This window comes from Rhinopithecus roxellana, chromosome 5 (genome assembly GCF_007565055.1).
Source record: "Rhinopithecus roxellana isolate Shanxi Qingling chromosome 5, ASM756505v1, whole genome shotgun sequence".
Classification (NCBI taxonomy): domain Eukaryota; kingdom Metazoa; phylum Chordata; class Mammalia; order Primates; family Cercopithecidae; genus Rhinopithecus; species Rhinopithecus roxellana.
The window spans coordinates 7,370,733-7,387,021 of NC_044553.1; the positions used below are offsets into that span (position 1 = coordinate 7,370,733).

At 42.3% G+C, this 16,289-nt stretch overlaps 1 protein-coding gene across 1 annotated transcript in view; it reads right to left on the reverse strand.

Moving 5' to 3' along the window:
- Positions 1-2,357: 2,357 nt before the first annotated feature.
- Positions 2,358-16,289, reverse strand: part of TRIM9 (tripartite motif containing 9) — a 117,727-nt gene continuing 103,795 nt past the window's right edge. The window contains 3 exon segments of the mRNA XM_010389463.2: positions 2,358-4,443; positions 6,502-6,664; positions 8,915-9,218. Coding sequence (XP_010387765.1) covers positions 4,381-4,443; positions 6,502-6,664; positions 8,915-9,218 — 530 coding nt within the window. The 3' untranslated portion in view covers positions 2,358-4,380.

Genomic DNA, 16,289 nt, shown 5'->3' on the forward strand with positions numbered 1-16,289 from the left:
GGCTGTGTGCTCGATGGAGCCAATAGGGGCCGGGAACAGGCGAGAGCCCTGCTCCCTACTGAGTTGGCAGGGCTAAAGCCCCATGCTACCAGGCGCAGCTACAGCAGCCCAGCCATAACTCTGGACCTGGGCATCCCTGTGCTCTTGGGAGCCTGGGAAACTCCCCTCTCTCCATAGGCTTAGAAGTACCTGCTCCTGCTCCCTGGCCTCTCCTTGTTCCTGGTGCCCACTCCGGGCTGGAGCAAAGCTGTGGTCAAGCCCGGGTGCTGTTGGAACCGCCCACAGGTGTGTGTGTGCTCAGGACAGCACTGTCACACCAGCCTTCTGACGCCTCAGCCCCCTCTGGACTTTGGGTGCTGATGAGCATGGGAGGGAGGCTGAGGTGGAGCTGAAGACAGCTCAGTGCAGGCCTGCAGGCACCCCTCAGCATGAACTTCCTGGGTACTGTGGAAGGCATGTTGATGGCGGCAGGAGACAGTCATGCTCCTGGACAGAAAAGGGCAGGTCCCCGGTGAAACTGCTACCTTTAAGCAAGGGATGGCCTCAAGCCTAGGGGCCAGGCTGCCAGTTCTGGGGCGAGTCCGTGGCCCAGAGTAAGAACTGATGATGCTTTTTCCAGGCCCATCCATTGCTGCCTATGGATCAATCAGTACACACTTCCTTCCTTCTGAGCCCATAAAAACCCTGGGCTCAGCCAGACGTTGACACTACCAGCAGAAAGGAGTTACCCACTCTGGGTCTCCTCTCTGCTGGGATCTGCACAGACATCAAGGTCACCTGTCTGTGGAGGGAGCTACCCACTTCAGGTCTCCTGAGAGCTGTTCTGTCACTCAGTGAAGCTCCTCTCTGCCTTGCTCACCTCCAGTTGTCCATGTACCTCATTCTTCCTGGATACAGGACAAGAACTTGGGATCTGCTGAATGGTGGGACTGAAAGAGCTGTAACACAAACAGGGCTGAAACCCTCAGCCACCACCCTCAGCTTGCCATGTTGCAGGTGATGAGAAGGAGAGAAGAGGTGTGGCTCTTCTGGGAGCCCATACTTAGGGGCTCCTGGAGCCAGGGCTGTGACAACCTCTTTGGGGCTCTGTGGTTCCTGGTGTCTCCAAGCTTCTGGATGCCACCACATACCCTTCAGCCAGATGCATGTTCCTGTAGTGGAAGTTGTGTGCAGTACATCTGGTCCAGCCATAGCCTCTTACAGAGCCAACACCTGTGCCAGAGCTTGGAGCTGCCTGCTCTCCCGCAGCAATCAGCATGCCTGGCTGTGTGCAGTGGCCAGACCCAGAGTTCACTTGCCCACACATCCCTTGCCATTCTGTGGCTGACTCACCCTTGGCAGGTGTGGGATCCAGGCCGGTAGTGTGAGCCTGAGTGCAACCTGCCAGGCTGAGTGGGCAGAACGAGCCCAGCAGGTGCAGGCAGTACTCAGACAGAAGGCGCTGCCAGCCACAGAGGTTTTTGGCTGGTGAAGTGACACCCCAAGGATTCCATGACAGAAAGAGGAATGTGCAGAAACTGGAATGAACAGAGAGCAGTAGCAGCTACCAACTGTGTACTATTCTACTCTGTGAGGTTATAACTCAGACCATATATTTGTAGGTAATGTTTTACCTTTAATCAAGAAACAAAGCGTTCTTTTTAGTGGCTATCAATGTTAGGTAGATGATTAATGTTGTAATTATTTAAAAACAATGGTATTGTTTCACCATTCAAAGAAATGTTAAAGGAGCTAGGTTTGAAAGTTAGTGAAACTCTGTTTTGCAGTGCTATAAAACTGCAAGCCAAATTTGTGGCTTTTTAAAAATAAAGTAAGCCAGGCACGTTGGCTTACACCTGTAATCCCAGCACTTTGGGAGGCTGAGACGGGCAGATCACAAGGTCAAGAGATCAAGACCAACCTGGCCAACATGGTGAAACCCTATCTCTGCTAAAAATACAAAAAAATTAGCTCGGCGTGGTGGCGTGTGCCTGTAGTCCCAGCTACTTGGGAGGCTGAGGCAGGAGAATTGCTTGAACCTGGGAGGGGAGATTGCAGTGAGCCAAGATTGTGCCACTGCACTCCAGCCTGGTGACACAGCGAGATTCCATCTAAAAAAAAAAAAAAAAAAGAAGTAAATCCCCAATGTTTGGAGGCAGACCCCAAACATCTCCACTGGACATTTCGCATGAGGTTAAATTTCAGATGAGTAAAACCAAAAAGCAGTGCCACATGCCCAAGGAAACAGGAGAAAGAACACAAGCCCCCCAGAGCTCTGGGGGCCTTTTCAATGAGACTGTGCTGAAGAAACATCGCTCTGACAAAGGTGAACTGTCATCCCCAGTAGAAAAAAACTAAGACATTCTAGAGACATTTTGTTCTCTCATAAAAATCATTTATTGGCACACCAGAAATGACAATTTTTTCTAGTATAGTAGTTGTATGCATCTGTAATTGCAATTCAGTGTAAACTACATGTTACAAGTCACTAGAAATCTAATTAGCAGGATGAATTTAATAAGGAACAAGAGGAACTATGAGTCTACCACGGCCCAGCCATCGAGTCTCATTGGAGAGTAAATCAAATATCAAACTAGTGTTGTCCTGCAACAGTTTTTCTGTAGCCACAAGAAAAACCAAGACGCACATAAACAGGATAGCACCCATTCCATAAATTAGGTACACTTAACTAGAAAAAGATTGTAACTGATAGAAATAATCTAAATAAAGTAAGCACAAAAGTAAATAATTAGCTATTTACATATATTCCTTTTTGCCAAAATTTTGTTAGCTTTCCCATCCTATCTCTTCCCTTCTATTTGTTATTCTTGTTTTTTCATGGTGAATTTCTTGGCTCACTGAAAAATATTTAGACAACTAATTAGAACTTCTTTCTGGGTCCTACCTTTCCTAAAACTTCATGTCAAACTAACGAATTTCAAGGGTAACCTATGTAAGTCTATCTCTATATAGAAGTAAGATGCATTATTATTCTGCTATCAGTCATAGTAATGACATACAATCCCACGTTTTTCCAAACATTATTTGGACTACTCCAGAAAATTAGGCTGTGAATGGCAGCAGAGTGGATGGATTTTTCATTCATAACAGGCACAGGTAGTCTAATGGAGACAAGCATGTTTATCCTGAGAATGTGAATGCTGTGGACTGCAACTCAAGATCCCCCATTACTGAGAATGGGTCCTTTGCCCTCTGGTCACTCTTTATTTTTTCAACTATCAATTTTTAAGGCGTGGTATCATAGCAGCATCAGCAAATAAGAATGCTGACATCATTTCTACCAAGAAGGGCTCTGTGATGAGTGGCAGCAGGTACCATAATTAAATAGTGCAGCTGAAAAGGCATTGAGTTGGTACATTTCTGGTGCTATGCCCAGAATGTGTGGATTTTTAGCATCATTCTAGGAAGCCTGAAAGATCTTGCCCATGAGCCTCTTTGACCCTTGCCCATTTCCCTTCTAGTACATATGACAATTTGTAATTATTTTATTTTTGCTTTTTCTCCTACTGGAATATAAGCTCTGAAGGGCAGAGACTATGCCTGTCTGTTCACCACTGTGTCCCCACAGTTTCTAGAACAGCATGTTCTAGTGTCTTGAACAGTGCCTGGTCAATAGTAGGTTCTCAATTAAAAGCTTGTATTAAATAAACGAACCAAATCATTGAGTCCCCTGGTTTGCCTGTGTCTTAGAGACTTTCCAATTTTATACAATGGCCAGGGTTTCTGGCCTATCCTAATTACAGGGCCATCCTAATGATCCTACCCTGATGTGAACCTGTGTAGCAGATATTTTTGTGCTTCAATGAGTAGTAAAACTTCTCGGTGATAGATTCACTCTCCCAAAGCTGAGTTCTGCAGAGCTAATGCTACAGGAGAGGTAACAGGGCAAGAACATTTTAGGAGGTAAGCTGTATGCTACAAATTCAGCTCATTCTTTTCTACCTCCCCCTATAACCTCATTGTTTGATAGAAAGCTTAAGAAAAAAAAGTTAACAGGAGAATTTTCTCCTGGCAGTGCATGTCCAGTAAGTCACCAAAAACCTGATCAGAAAAGAAAGAAAATATAACTCACCTACATAAAAAATTAAGTTAAATAAAAGCAAAATCTGGGAGTGGGAACCAAGTGACGTGGTGGACTGTCTAGGTCTTTTGTTGGTTAGAATTGTTGGACATGGAAGCGGAAGCAGGCATGACAGCAGAGGAGAGGTTGAAAGGGAAAAAGGCAGAGCTGTGGGTGTGAAGACTGCAGAGGACCAGCTTTTCTCTCCTCCTTCTCCCGCTCCTGCCAACTCTGCACCCCACCATGACTGGCTGAGCTCCTTGCTGTGGCTCTCGCAGGCGGAGGTAAGAACAGGCAGCTGGCGCCTCCACGGCACATCCTTAGGCTATTGATGCTCTGCTGGAGTAGAAGTCGGGGACTGGGAGCCCGGTGTGCAGCGTGACCTGGGGAATGAGACTGTGAGTCCTGAGACGCATCATGCATCCCCCTGTCCTTTTACACAGTGCACCGTGGGTGTGTCCCTAACTCAAAAAGTGTTCTGTTTGCTTCTCTTTAAACATCTAGGCTAGTAGGCATTAAAGGGAATTCAAGAAGAATCCTGCCTATGGTAACAGGCTGCTCACCATGGCGGGCTCTCAAATCCTGATGACATTTGATTATATGGTTCTCAGTCACCTGCCTCTTTTAAAGGATGCTGGGGAGATTGTGTTCCTTACAACTGAAGACATAAGCTTGGTTTTCAGGTAGCAGAGCCTGCTGGCCACACAACAGTGACCACTGCCAAATCCATGGATAGAGGACAGGTTTGCAGAGACAGCCTTCCCTTATTACTTGTCCACTAGTTATTCCAATTAGGGCAAACATTTCTTTCTGGGGTTGCACAGATGATTGCCAGTTGTGAAAAAACATGACATTATACTATTTCACCAATTTCTGTATATCCTCAAACCTCAGTGGATAGCTATGGATAAAACCAGAACCATTTCATGCAGTTCTTGTCCCTGTCTTCTCCAGCCCAAGAGTCTTTATCAACAGATAATCAAAAGGTCCTGAAAACCCCTGAAGAGCATCTAGTATGAAATTCTTTGAAAGGGAAATGGCTAATGTGAAAATCCCTGAATGAGGTTTTTCTGAGACTCGCTTCTAGGGTAATTTATGGTTTTTCTTTAAGTGTAGAGTCTGAACTCTGAAAGATTAGATTCCAGCCTTCCAGAAAACCCCATCTCCTTGCAGGAAGAGAGAAGGGCAGGGGCGCTAGTTTGCCATCAGTGTTACTGCACATACTGAAACACAACAATGAATTTTTATAAATAGTTTCCAAGGCTGGTTCTGGGTAGGGCAAAAGTCATCTGTAGTGTTGTAATTCTCAAGCCCTATCTTAAGACAACCATTTGTGGAATGAGGCTCATAGTTGCTAATTAGAGGCCCAGCTCAGGAGGGAAGTCAAACCCTAAGTTCTGACAGCGGCTGGCAGGGCACGGCTCTTCCTCCATGCATGGCTCTGGTCCCCCTCTGGCCCCAGGCCAAGAGTCTCTCCACCATTCCTTGCCCAGGCAAGGACCCTCACGCCTTAGAAACTGTGTACAGGCTGTTCCCTGTCTGGAAGGCTCTACGCAACTCACTCCCTCACTCCTTTAAGGCTCAGCTCACGGGTAATTGCAATAAGCCCCACCTACACTGACCATCCTATTTAAGACTGCGGCTGCCCTCCCCAACCCCAGCTCTCATGAACCCTTTACCCTACCATTGGTCTTTTCTCCACTGCACTAATCACCTTCCGACACACCATCTGATTAACATTTGTAATTATGCTGACTTTTTATTGTCTATCTCCTATCACTAGGATGTAAGTCTATGAAAGCAAGATTTTTATGTTTTTTTTTTTTTTTTTTTTTCACTGATGTATCCCAAACACTTATAACTGTGCCTGGCACATTAAAGGCATTCTATAGATATTTCCTGAATGAATGAGAAGCTGTTGTTTTATTCTATAATAAATAACAATTAACTAACTTGTAGGTAGGGACTATGTTTTCTACCCCTTAGGACCTAACAGAGCCAAACAAGAGTGCAGAGAAGATGCTCAGATTTTCTGATAATGATACTAAAGCATCAGTCTTACACCCTCACCTCTTCTCAGGCACTCCTGGAGCTTTGTTAAGTCATTCCATTTGTTTTCATGCCAGTTGGTTAAAGGCTTTCATATCTACTTAGAGGTGGAACTAGAGCTACAGGGATGATCATTAGCCAACCATGAAGAGAACTCCAGTTTCCTACGTGCTATTAACTACTCTGTGTCCAAGTATAAAGAAGATGATTATGCTTGGCGTGGAATAATAGCAGTTGTCAAGGCTGATCCCTTTCTCTCCTCCTCTCCTTCATGTCTTGGTCTGGGCCTTACGCTGTCAGCTTCCCTCTTTCCGGTTGGATTGAACAGCCCTGGGCGTCCTTTGAACCGGCAGCCAGCAACAGCTGTTTAACCTCAGGGGCAGGGTGCTTACCTGCACGTTCCTGTTCAGGCTGACCGCAGGGAAGAACAGGCCCTCCACGTTATCAAATGCTATGGGACCTTGTTGTTCATCGTTGATAAAAAATGTCAAGTTTTTTCTATTTAAGTCGAGGAGGACCCCAATTGTGGCCCCTTTTGTGATCCCTCCCTCAGTTCTGTAGGAAAAGAAAAAAATTGGGGTTCACTTGCTTGTGGTCACTCTAGAAGCTCCCCGCTTTTGTGTGGTGAAACCAGTGTCTTGCAACCTGTTTATAATCATCACTACCCCAAAACCTTTTCCCTAATCATCCCTCGCACATAAATTTTAATATTGCAGATATACTGTATACCTGTTGGTACTGTGTGTATATCTGTGCTTTATATATAAAAAGAGTATGATTTTTTTGCTCCCTCCCGCCACCATCAATTTTCACTTCCTAGGGAGAGATATCCGCCCTTGTGAGTTGCTCTGCTGTTGCTGAGAGTGAACTCATTCATTAGGGTCTCTACTACTGAGTCACAGCAGTAGAAAACCGAACATTAAAGACCAGGAAAAAGTCGCCTTTGGGCTATCAGAGCTCTGACTCTAGGAATGTTGCACACTTTGTATAAATGGTGTAAATTAAATATCATTCAGTACAAAGTGACTTAATTTGAAAGTCAAAATAAAGAAGCACTTTGGTTGCACCTAAACCACATGCATGAGAAATTGGATTTGGGGCCTTACGTTATCCATTAAACAGAAAAACTCATTTCAGAAGGATAGTAATTTTTTCGCTTGTTGCATTTGAATTAAGAACTTAGAGGCTGTCTGTGAAATGACAGCGCTGAAGAAGAGGCTTCTTCTCTGTACAGTGAAATAATTATACTCTGAGATGTAGTGATTTTAAGGAACCTGCATACAAATGCCATTTTACAAAGAATTGTGTCTTATGCTTCAATTGATGGTTTCACAAAATGCCATTAAACATGGATGATCAGATTTGTCTTTTCTGTTTTTTTGAGATCTAGGTATATTGAACTTCATTCTCATCTCAGCAGAGCACAGGAATTTGTGTCATTCATTTCCTCTTGCATGCAGGATACAGACTGTACATAGTCATTAAAAGACAGGTTACAAATTGCCTCTTGTTAATTCACAGGTTTAACAATGAAAGCACAAGTGACAAGCAGTTTGCATGCAAGCAGATGTGTTTAGCATTAAGAATGTTTTTCTCTGCATAGTTTGATGGTTATGTCATTATTCACTCCTGCACTTCAAAATAAAGATGCTAAAAGGGAAAAAGTAAGTGTGGCATTTGGGTGATAGCACTGGAAATCTATTGACAAAGAGTTCCCCAAAATGCCAATCACTGAAGATAAGCACTTATCTACATCCAGTAGGATTTGCTTTCATGGTGAAATGGTGTGTGTGTTCACTTCAAGTGACAGCGAATAATACACATTTGAATGCTATAGAAACTATCCAAGGGAAAAGAGGCTTTAAGAGTCTACAGGCTGGAGAAGGGTCAGTGATGAGCATACAGAAAAAGATAAAACAGTGGAGTCCAATTATCCTACCACTGTCTGACTTGCTTTCCCTTTGATCTGGTTGAACACTACTGTTTTTTTTTTTTTTTTTTTTTTTTTTTTCAGAGACATTAATGAGAATGTATCTTGGAGCATAAGGTGGACCAGGGTCCACAGTAGAGATTTCTCTGCCTAGGAAATTTGTGAAAAATACATTTGAAGAACACAATCAAATGAGAAAGGAAATCCATTATAGTATGTGTTCAATTATAATGATATATATTTTGGTGGTAGAAGAAAACCTCAAGGAGATTACTATCTTTCCTTTCCTTAGCAAACTGGGTGCTCTGAATTAACACAGTAATGAGAGTTCTCTTTAAAGTAAAAAGTCATTCAAATTGGCATCCATAAGCTTTAGTTTAATGAATCGTAATAAGAACAATGGCTACTATTTTCAGGTGCTTCCAATGTAAGGCATTTTCACATATTTCATTTAGTCTTCAGAAGATTCCCACATGGAAAAATTTTATTATACTAATTTGATGGATTTGGAAACTGAGGTTCAAAAAAACGAAGTAATTTGTCCAAAAGTGCTTTTCTGATAAGTTGTAGGTCTGCCTGTTTCAGCATCCTGTATAGTTTTCTTATAATGAATATCTATTGGGATTCTTAGTTTCCAGCCATGGGTGAAATACAGTAATGAAGGGAGTAGGAAAGTACTCAAGTCTCTATCATTATACAAAAAGTAAACCACCAGCATGGACTCAGCTGAGGCTCATAGATTGCCTGTGCTACTTAATGGAGACCACCTGCTTGATTTCCTTAATATGGTCTATGTAATAGGTTTTTGAACTGGGGCTCTCACTCCTGATCAGAAGCCAACGTGAAGAAGGCTTGGTTTGGGGGCTGCAGGGTACCTGTTGGTGTGCGAGTTGTTGTGCATGAACCAGCTCCGGTTATTGTCCACATACATTGCCCAAGCTTTGTCGTCCTTTCCTAACATCACATCCTTCATCACGTCCATGCGAGCCACGCCAAAGGCAGGATCAGGGTGGTTGTCATAGCGATCCACCGTGAGCTCCCAGTAGTGGACGCCCTTGGAGAAGCCAGTCTTCCCTAGCACCACCCGGTCATCATAGCTACTGCAGGTCACCGTCAGGTTGTCATTGGAGAGGATGATGTCCGAGTGCGCCGAGCCAGGGTCGAAAGCAAACCAGGCCACTGGGAACAACAGAAGGGAATCAGGTTATTAAGACAGACCCAACAAGCTTAGCACCATAACATACTCCTGGGCGGGTGAGGAGCGTTGTGTAGCGTTTTCATGCTGCCATGCAGGAAGGAGGCGTCCAGGGCCAGGGCAGACAGGGGCACGTCCTGGGAGTTGGTACTCTCTGCACCAGAAGCAGACGGAGGACACACGACCGATTCAGCAGGGGTTACCTGGCTCAGACTGCACTCCCAACCAGGTGATCCGGGAGTGAAGTGGCATCGATTTTGGAAGGTGCAAGTCCCTTCACCTGGTGACTGGCAGAACAGTGCACCAGAGACATAAAGGGAGAGGGGATGCGCTAAGATGCCTGTGTAACCCCTGAGGCGGGGAGGCTAGGAGCTAGAGTCCTAGATGGAGGAGGGATAAAACACATGGAGTGAAATCAGGAAATATCCCTTCGGCAGAAGTGCTAACATCTAGTTGCTTTGAAGTTTTCCTTGGCTCTAGTGAAAGCTCACAAGCTGCGAAGCTATAAGCAACATAAACTAATTTTCATAAGTGATTGTGACTCTATGTAGGACAGGTTGCTGTCTGCATAACTTAAAAAACACAGTTTGCGTGCTACTCCTGAAACTAACACGTCAGAAATTTTGCTGGAGCAGTAGGTATTTCGGACATTAGGTGCAGATAGAATGATGTCTTTGTACACATTGTTATGCCCCAAGTTCTAAATGCCACCTATACATATCACACTCGAGAGATGTCATTGCTGATTTATTGAATCTGTGAGACACCTCACATGCACTTTGATCTTTGCTATTGGGTAACAGAATAAGGTTATTCCATACCTGCCAACAGCTTTTTAATGTCAACTGTTGTCATTCCAAGTGAAAGGCATGGGGGAGAGAGATAGGAAGCAAAATTGACATGGATAAGAAAACGTGTCTCTCCTGAAAGACTAGTACCCCAGAAGGACTCAATTTAAAACGTCACATATACTAAACAGGTGCTCTCTGACTTGTACCTTTACCCACATTTAGTGCTCATAAAGAGTGCTTTGCATTGATGTATGAGAAAACCGGGGGAAAAGTAAGCTTTGAGGCATCACATTAAAAACTACAGGCATCTTTCCATTTTTTAAGAGTTTGAGAAACTGCTATAATAGGGTTAGAATGACAACTAGACAATTTTATTGATATAAGACAAGCTGCTGCCCTTTATTTTGTGAAGGAAATTGAGCACATCAATCACGTAAGTAAAAGATAACAATCACAATAGGTATACTTGCCTAATTGAGAGTAAGGTGCAGATTGTGTCTCAAAATTGCATCCTACAAAGAGATACTACACATCAACGCTATGAAACAACAACCAGGTTGATAAAAATTACTTGTATACACTTAAAAAGCACCAGTTGAATATAGATACCAGAGGCCTGATCCATGAAAAAACAAAGCCCTTTTTATATTACTTTACTTTGTTGGGTAAAAAACTGTCTCTCTGCTCTTCTAAAATGAAAAGCACATCCTTTTACCATTTAATAAATCCTTCTCCAGTTGATCCTGAACTCTGTAGCTGAATTTTTCATCTTTCCAAGTTCAATCTTTTCCTCTAAAGTTTCCACAGTAAGAAGGCTAGCTGTTTTAAAAATGAGGAAAATGTGCTTAATTGAAATGGAGAAATCACTGGATTTTGATAAAACTCTGCTCTCACTATTCTATGCACTTCTGACTCTGGGTATGCCAAAGGTCTTCATTGTGACTTGAGCCCAAATTAAATATAACTAAATGTGTAATGTAATCCATTTGTTAATATATACATCTTATTAATAATTATTAATAATGATATGACAAATGTGTTAAAACTGCCTCCTCTGCCTCTTAGAAGAGAAGATCCTTCTCACCTGAGGGAGAGGAGGAGGGATGGTAGAAGTGGGTGTGGTCTCAGAGATATATTAGAATCCCCTGTGGAACCTTTTCAACCATCTCCCTTCCCTAAGATTTGGATACCTGTACCCCATGAGAAACTGTATTGGGTGGGGGAAGACTGCCTAGTCTTAAAATGTTCAAAGCTGTGTGATCTACAATTTCCAGTGGTGTCGAGGACTGATCTAGAAAATGTGGTTTTGATGAACACTGGGGGATAAAGGAAGGATCATTTATTTTTCTATTTAGTAAGGCCTTTATATGCTAATTCCTAAAACATTTGCAGGATAATGTGCTGACTTAAAAGAATTTTACAAGAATTAAAAAAGCAACTTATATAAAAAAGGACTAATGGTTGAGTTAAAAACAAAATACAAAAATTATGATCTTACTTTCGGTTAGTTTGTTTTTCCTCTGGGATGAATTCACATGGAAGAGAATCATTTCCTCCCATCTCATGGCTGATTTTTATGTTTCGTTTCTATCAATTATCACTTCAATTCCTATTCATGTGTTAAAGCACAGTGAGTATGGAACACCTGGAGTTTTAAAACCGACTCTCATATTCAACATTGGAAATAAGTTTGTAGAATCTGAATTAGGGCTTTAAAAACTTTTAAATGAATCATGCCTTGTGCAACTCTTTTTTTCAAAGCAAATATTCTGAAATCTTTTCACACTATTTTAAATACACTATCATACATTTAAGATTCAACAATACAACTAGAATAATGCTCTTAAATACACCCATCAAATATCCCAAAACTCACATTTCATTTTATTCTTGAGACAATATACATTACAAAGACTGTAACATATTTCAGTACATTAGACACAAGGGAAAAGAGTTTCATAACAAAGCATGTTGGGAAGCCATAGTGCACAGAAAAACAATAAGAGACATAAAAGCACAAAGAAAAATGTCATTTTAAAGAGAGCTTGAAGTCCCTGCATCCTTTTTGCACTGTCATGCTGTGGCCTTCTTCATTCCAGAATGTGGGATGAGCAAAAAGAATAAAATAAAAAACAAAAGAAACCTTTGGAAATGTGAAATGTGCATCATGTGTATCCATGATTACAATATAGTCCTGAAGAGATCAAACAGGTCTGCATCTTAGATATTTTAAGATTCTATTTGCTAGGCAGTGTTCGCTACAAAGGAACACAAGTCTAGCTTTGCTGAAATCAGCCTTAGGCTCTGTCACAACTGGCTTGGCTGTGGGAAACTTCCAGGAGGCCAGACTTTTTGATTACTCAGATCTTTGGTCATTAGGCATTAGGAGTTAAGGGTTTCTAATTCAGCCAGCAGTGATCCCACCCCGTTGCTAGGAAAACACTCAGCCAGGAGCCCCACTGTCCTAGCAGTGAGCACAGGCTTTTGCAGAAAATGCTTTCACTTTCTGCTCTCTGGATTGCCTGCTTTATAGGATGCTTTCTGCTGTTGGTGTGTTTTTACTTTTATTTTACTTTGTCAATAAAGATCTCTTGAGTCTATGTTTAATCAGACCACTCCAGGCTGGATGCACTGATCCAGTCTCCCAGACACTGCTGGTTTCCTGGATACAGAAGGGCTGCAAACATTACTGCCACGGCCTCCACTCAGCCAGCACCTGTGCCGTGCTATGCCACAACATGTGATGACAGAGCGGGTTATCCATGGTGGTACCACCTTGTGCAAAAAGAGTAACTTCACTCATGACTTTCTGATGCTGTTATACATAGACCACAGCTCCATGGTTGCTCCTTGCACCACACAAACAAGAACACCACAAAGCTCCACCATCCCGAAGCTCCTCATACCGGAAGCAGGCCACAGACACAGAGACTAGCTCATCCCCCTCACCACACACATGAATGGCAAGAACAAAACACGCGTTTCAGAGATGCCTTCAAGGCACAGAGATCAAGGGGAAAGGTCTGAGGAGCTCAGCTCACCCGGTGCATTGAGAGACTGTAAAGAGGAATGCAAGCTCAGCTGGTGGGGTGAGGATCGGAAATCAAAGTAGGATCTCCCGGGGAAGCTGGGTTGTAGATTAAGGGTGGAGGAGAAAGGACTCATTCTACGGAGCGGCAATCTTTCCGAAGGCACTGGAAAAGGGAGGGTCTGTTCTTCTGAATCTGTGTCTAAATGTAAGATCAATGCAAACTAGAGATCAGAAGTCTGCTATGTCCCCGTGCATGGTTCCCCAAGACCTGCCTTAACAATGCATTCATACAAAGCCTCATCTTTCCCACAGGGTGCCACACTCAGGCATTTACAAAGCCAATGTGCCTGGGGGCAGGGAGGGAATTTTCGGCAGATCAGGACCCGAGACCAGAGGACACCTCCAACATCATAGGCGATTGTTGTCATTTTCTCCCAATTTTTAGTGGTAGAAAATTGGAAGGTTTCCTTTTAATTAAATAAAATATTTTTAGTGAATGTACAAAATGTAAAGGCAAATTTTACCTATTGATGACCAAGAGGATATTATTTTACCTTCAGTTGTCCTGGGAGTTACTACCTATTCAACAATGGCCTTTTAAAAGGTTTCTATTTAAGAGATGGTGATTTTTTACAAACTGTTTCCTGTTCCATATTTTCCCCTTTCTCTCCTAATGTGTATTTTTCTGTTAGACGGATGAGCTGCTTTTTCTACACTAGCACACTCCAGACTCTGTCTTCAAATAGGGGAGGAAATGTGGGGTGGTCTAAGGAAGACAGGGCTGGACAAGTAAGCAGGGAAGAAGCCTTACCTTCAGTTTCTGAATTATGATCAGACTCTAGGGATGTCACTTGACCATCTTTGTTTCTCTAATGATAAACAGACTGTAGGCAGTGGTGAGGTGCATTGGTGGCAAAATGTCTGTTTCTGTTCAGATGGTCAGGTTTGGCCTGAGGATCATTATTATATCAGACTAAAGACTTAACCATTATTTGATCCGGTTTTAGAAGGGCATGAGTTAGTTTCTCTAAATTGTTAAAATTGCTCCTTTCTATTTCGTCAAACAATAGCTGGTTCTATGCGTGGTGTGGTCTAGTCAGAGGTGGATCTTTCACCAATTGAAGCCTTCTTAACATTCAGTCTAATAGCAATAATTTAGGAAATACAGATGGTAGGAAGGTAATATTCCATGTCCAAAATCACAAAGGAACTTTCTTCTCATTGAAATAATAATTTCGTTTTTGTGACCAGAGGGTATTTCTGTGAATGTTTTTCTGGTTTGAATCAGTTACCAGCAATTCTTTGCTGGACATACACTTCTATCAAAATGCTACTCTGCATGTTCAAGCAAAAATAACCAGGGTGTGTATGTGTGTAGAACATGATCCTCTGTGAAGAACTCAGACAAGGGCGATGGCAAGTTTTAATTTAATACCTCCAAGAGTCAGCCTCTGCACTCACAACACTAAAGTTAGCTTTTCAGGCTTTACACTTATCTGTGGGGGGATGACTTTTAAAAAATAAAAGTATAAACCAGATCTCCGAGAAAAGGAATTGCTATTTATGGAGTTAAGACTTTGTGTTTCCACTAAGAATACATTTAAGTTTTATTCTACCTAAACTTCATACGGGTTGAATGACTTAATATCATGTATTATCATTTCTTTCTTCAGATATGATGAATCAAAAATTATTTGTTATAATCATCTTAAGGGGAAATTAGCCTTTGAGTGTAATAGAAAAATTCAAAATACAACACCCAAGCGCCACAAACTGGCATGGGCTTCTTTTAAGGAGCTAAGGCATTTACAACCATATTTATGTCAATGCAAGATTTTATTTATTTATTTATTTATTTATTTATTTTTATGCATTATTTATTATTTTTTGAGACAGGGTCTCACTCTGTTGTCCAGGCAGGAATGCAATGCCACGATCTCAGCTCATTGCAACCTCTGCTTCCTGGATCAAGTGATTCTTCAACCTCAGCCTCCAGAGTAGCAGGGACTACAGGCGTGAGCCATCATACTCAGCTAATTTTTCTAGTTTTTGTAGAAATGGGGTTTTACCATGTTGTCCAGGCTGGTCTTGAACTCCTGAGTTCAAAGCGATCTGCTTGCCTCGGCCTCCCAAAGTGCTGAGATTATGGGCGTGAGCTACCACACCCGGCCTAAAAAATTTTTTTATTAACAAGAATTTGCTTGGAAATGTATTTTTCACTAGGTGTGACAGTCAATTCATTATATTGAAAATATTTGTTGCTTCAAAATTTAATGGAAAGGACATATAAAATAAGATGAATTTCAGAGTGTACTGAATTCCCAAGCAGTCATCTGAAAACCAGTGAAGAGATGTTTACTGAACGCAGACCTTGGGGAGTGTATCTAATCCCATCATAAATTGTACTCACCTTTTCTATTCTCAGCACCAAGAAGAAGTTAGAGTAGGTGATGGCACCCCTTTGTAGGGTGGGGAGTGAGGGTAGCTATGGTTATTCACGGGATTAGTAACTTGACACTAAGATGGTTATGGCTCTTCCTATCCTTCCATTTGGATCCACTGTTTACTGATGACCCAATTTTCCTTGACTCCTCTCACTCTTGAATTATGCCCTCTAATCAGGCAAGTTTATTTAACATCCATATTGTACAACCATTTCATTTTTGTTTTTGAGTTTTTTCCCCATCTATGACCTCCCATTCCCTACCAGCTGGGCTTTTACCGTATTTTCTCTAAGTAGCTCTTAACAACTACAAAAAATCCTACCTTGCAATGAGAACTTTCCAAATGAATTACAAGAGAGATACACTTTCCAACTGATCCCAGCTTGATTAAACAAGCAATTCTCCCCTCATACCCTTCCCCATGGGCGTGTAGTGCACACGCTGGGTCAGCTGCCTATAAGTCATCTATACCACTTCACATTACCTTAGATTTCAGGAGTCTTAGAGAGAAGACACTTAATATCAGAGGCGCTGCCATCAAGCTTCCCCCTGAAGTTCCCTGGGATGAGGAACTCATTGCTTCCAGCCAGCTCCCTCTAGTTGGCAGTTACTGCTTATATTGATCTAGACATACCTCTTTGGGAGCTCCACTCTCCAATTGTAGCGTTACTATCTGGGGCCACATGGAACAGATCACTAGTTCTTCAAGTATTTGAGGCCAGTCACCAATCCTCTTTAAATCTTCCCTTTTCTGGGCTAAATAGAGTCAATGTCCAACCATTTCACTAT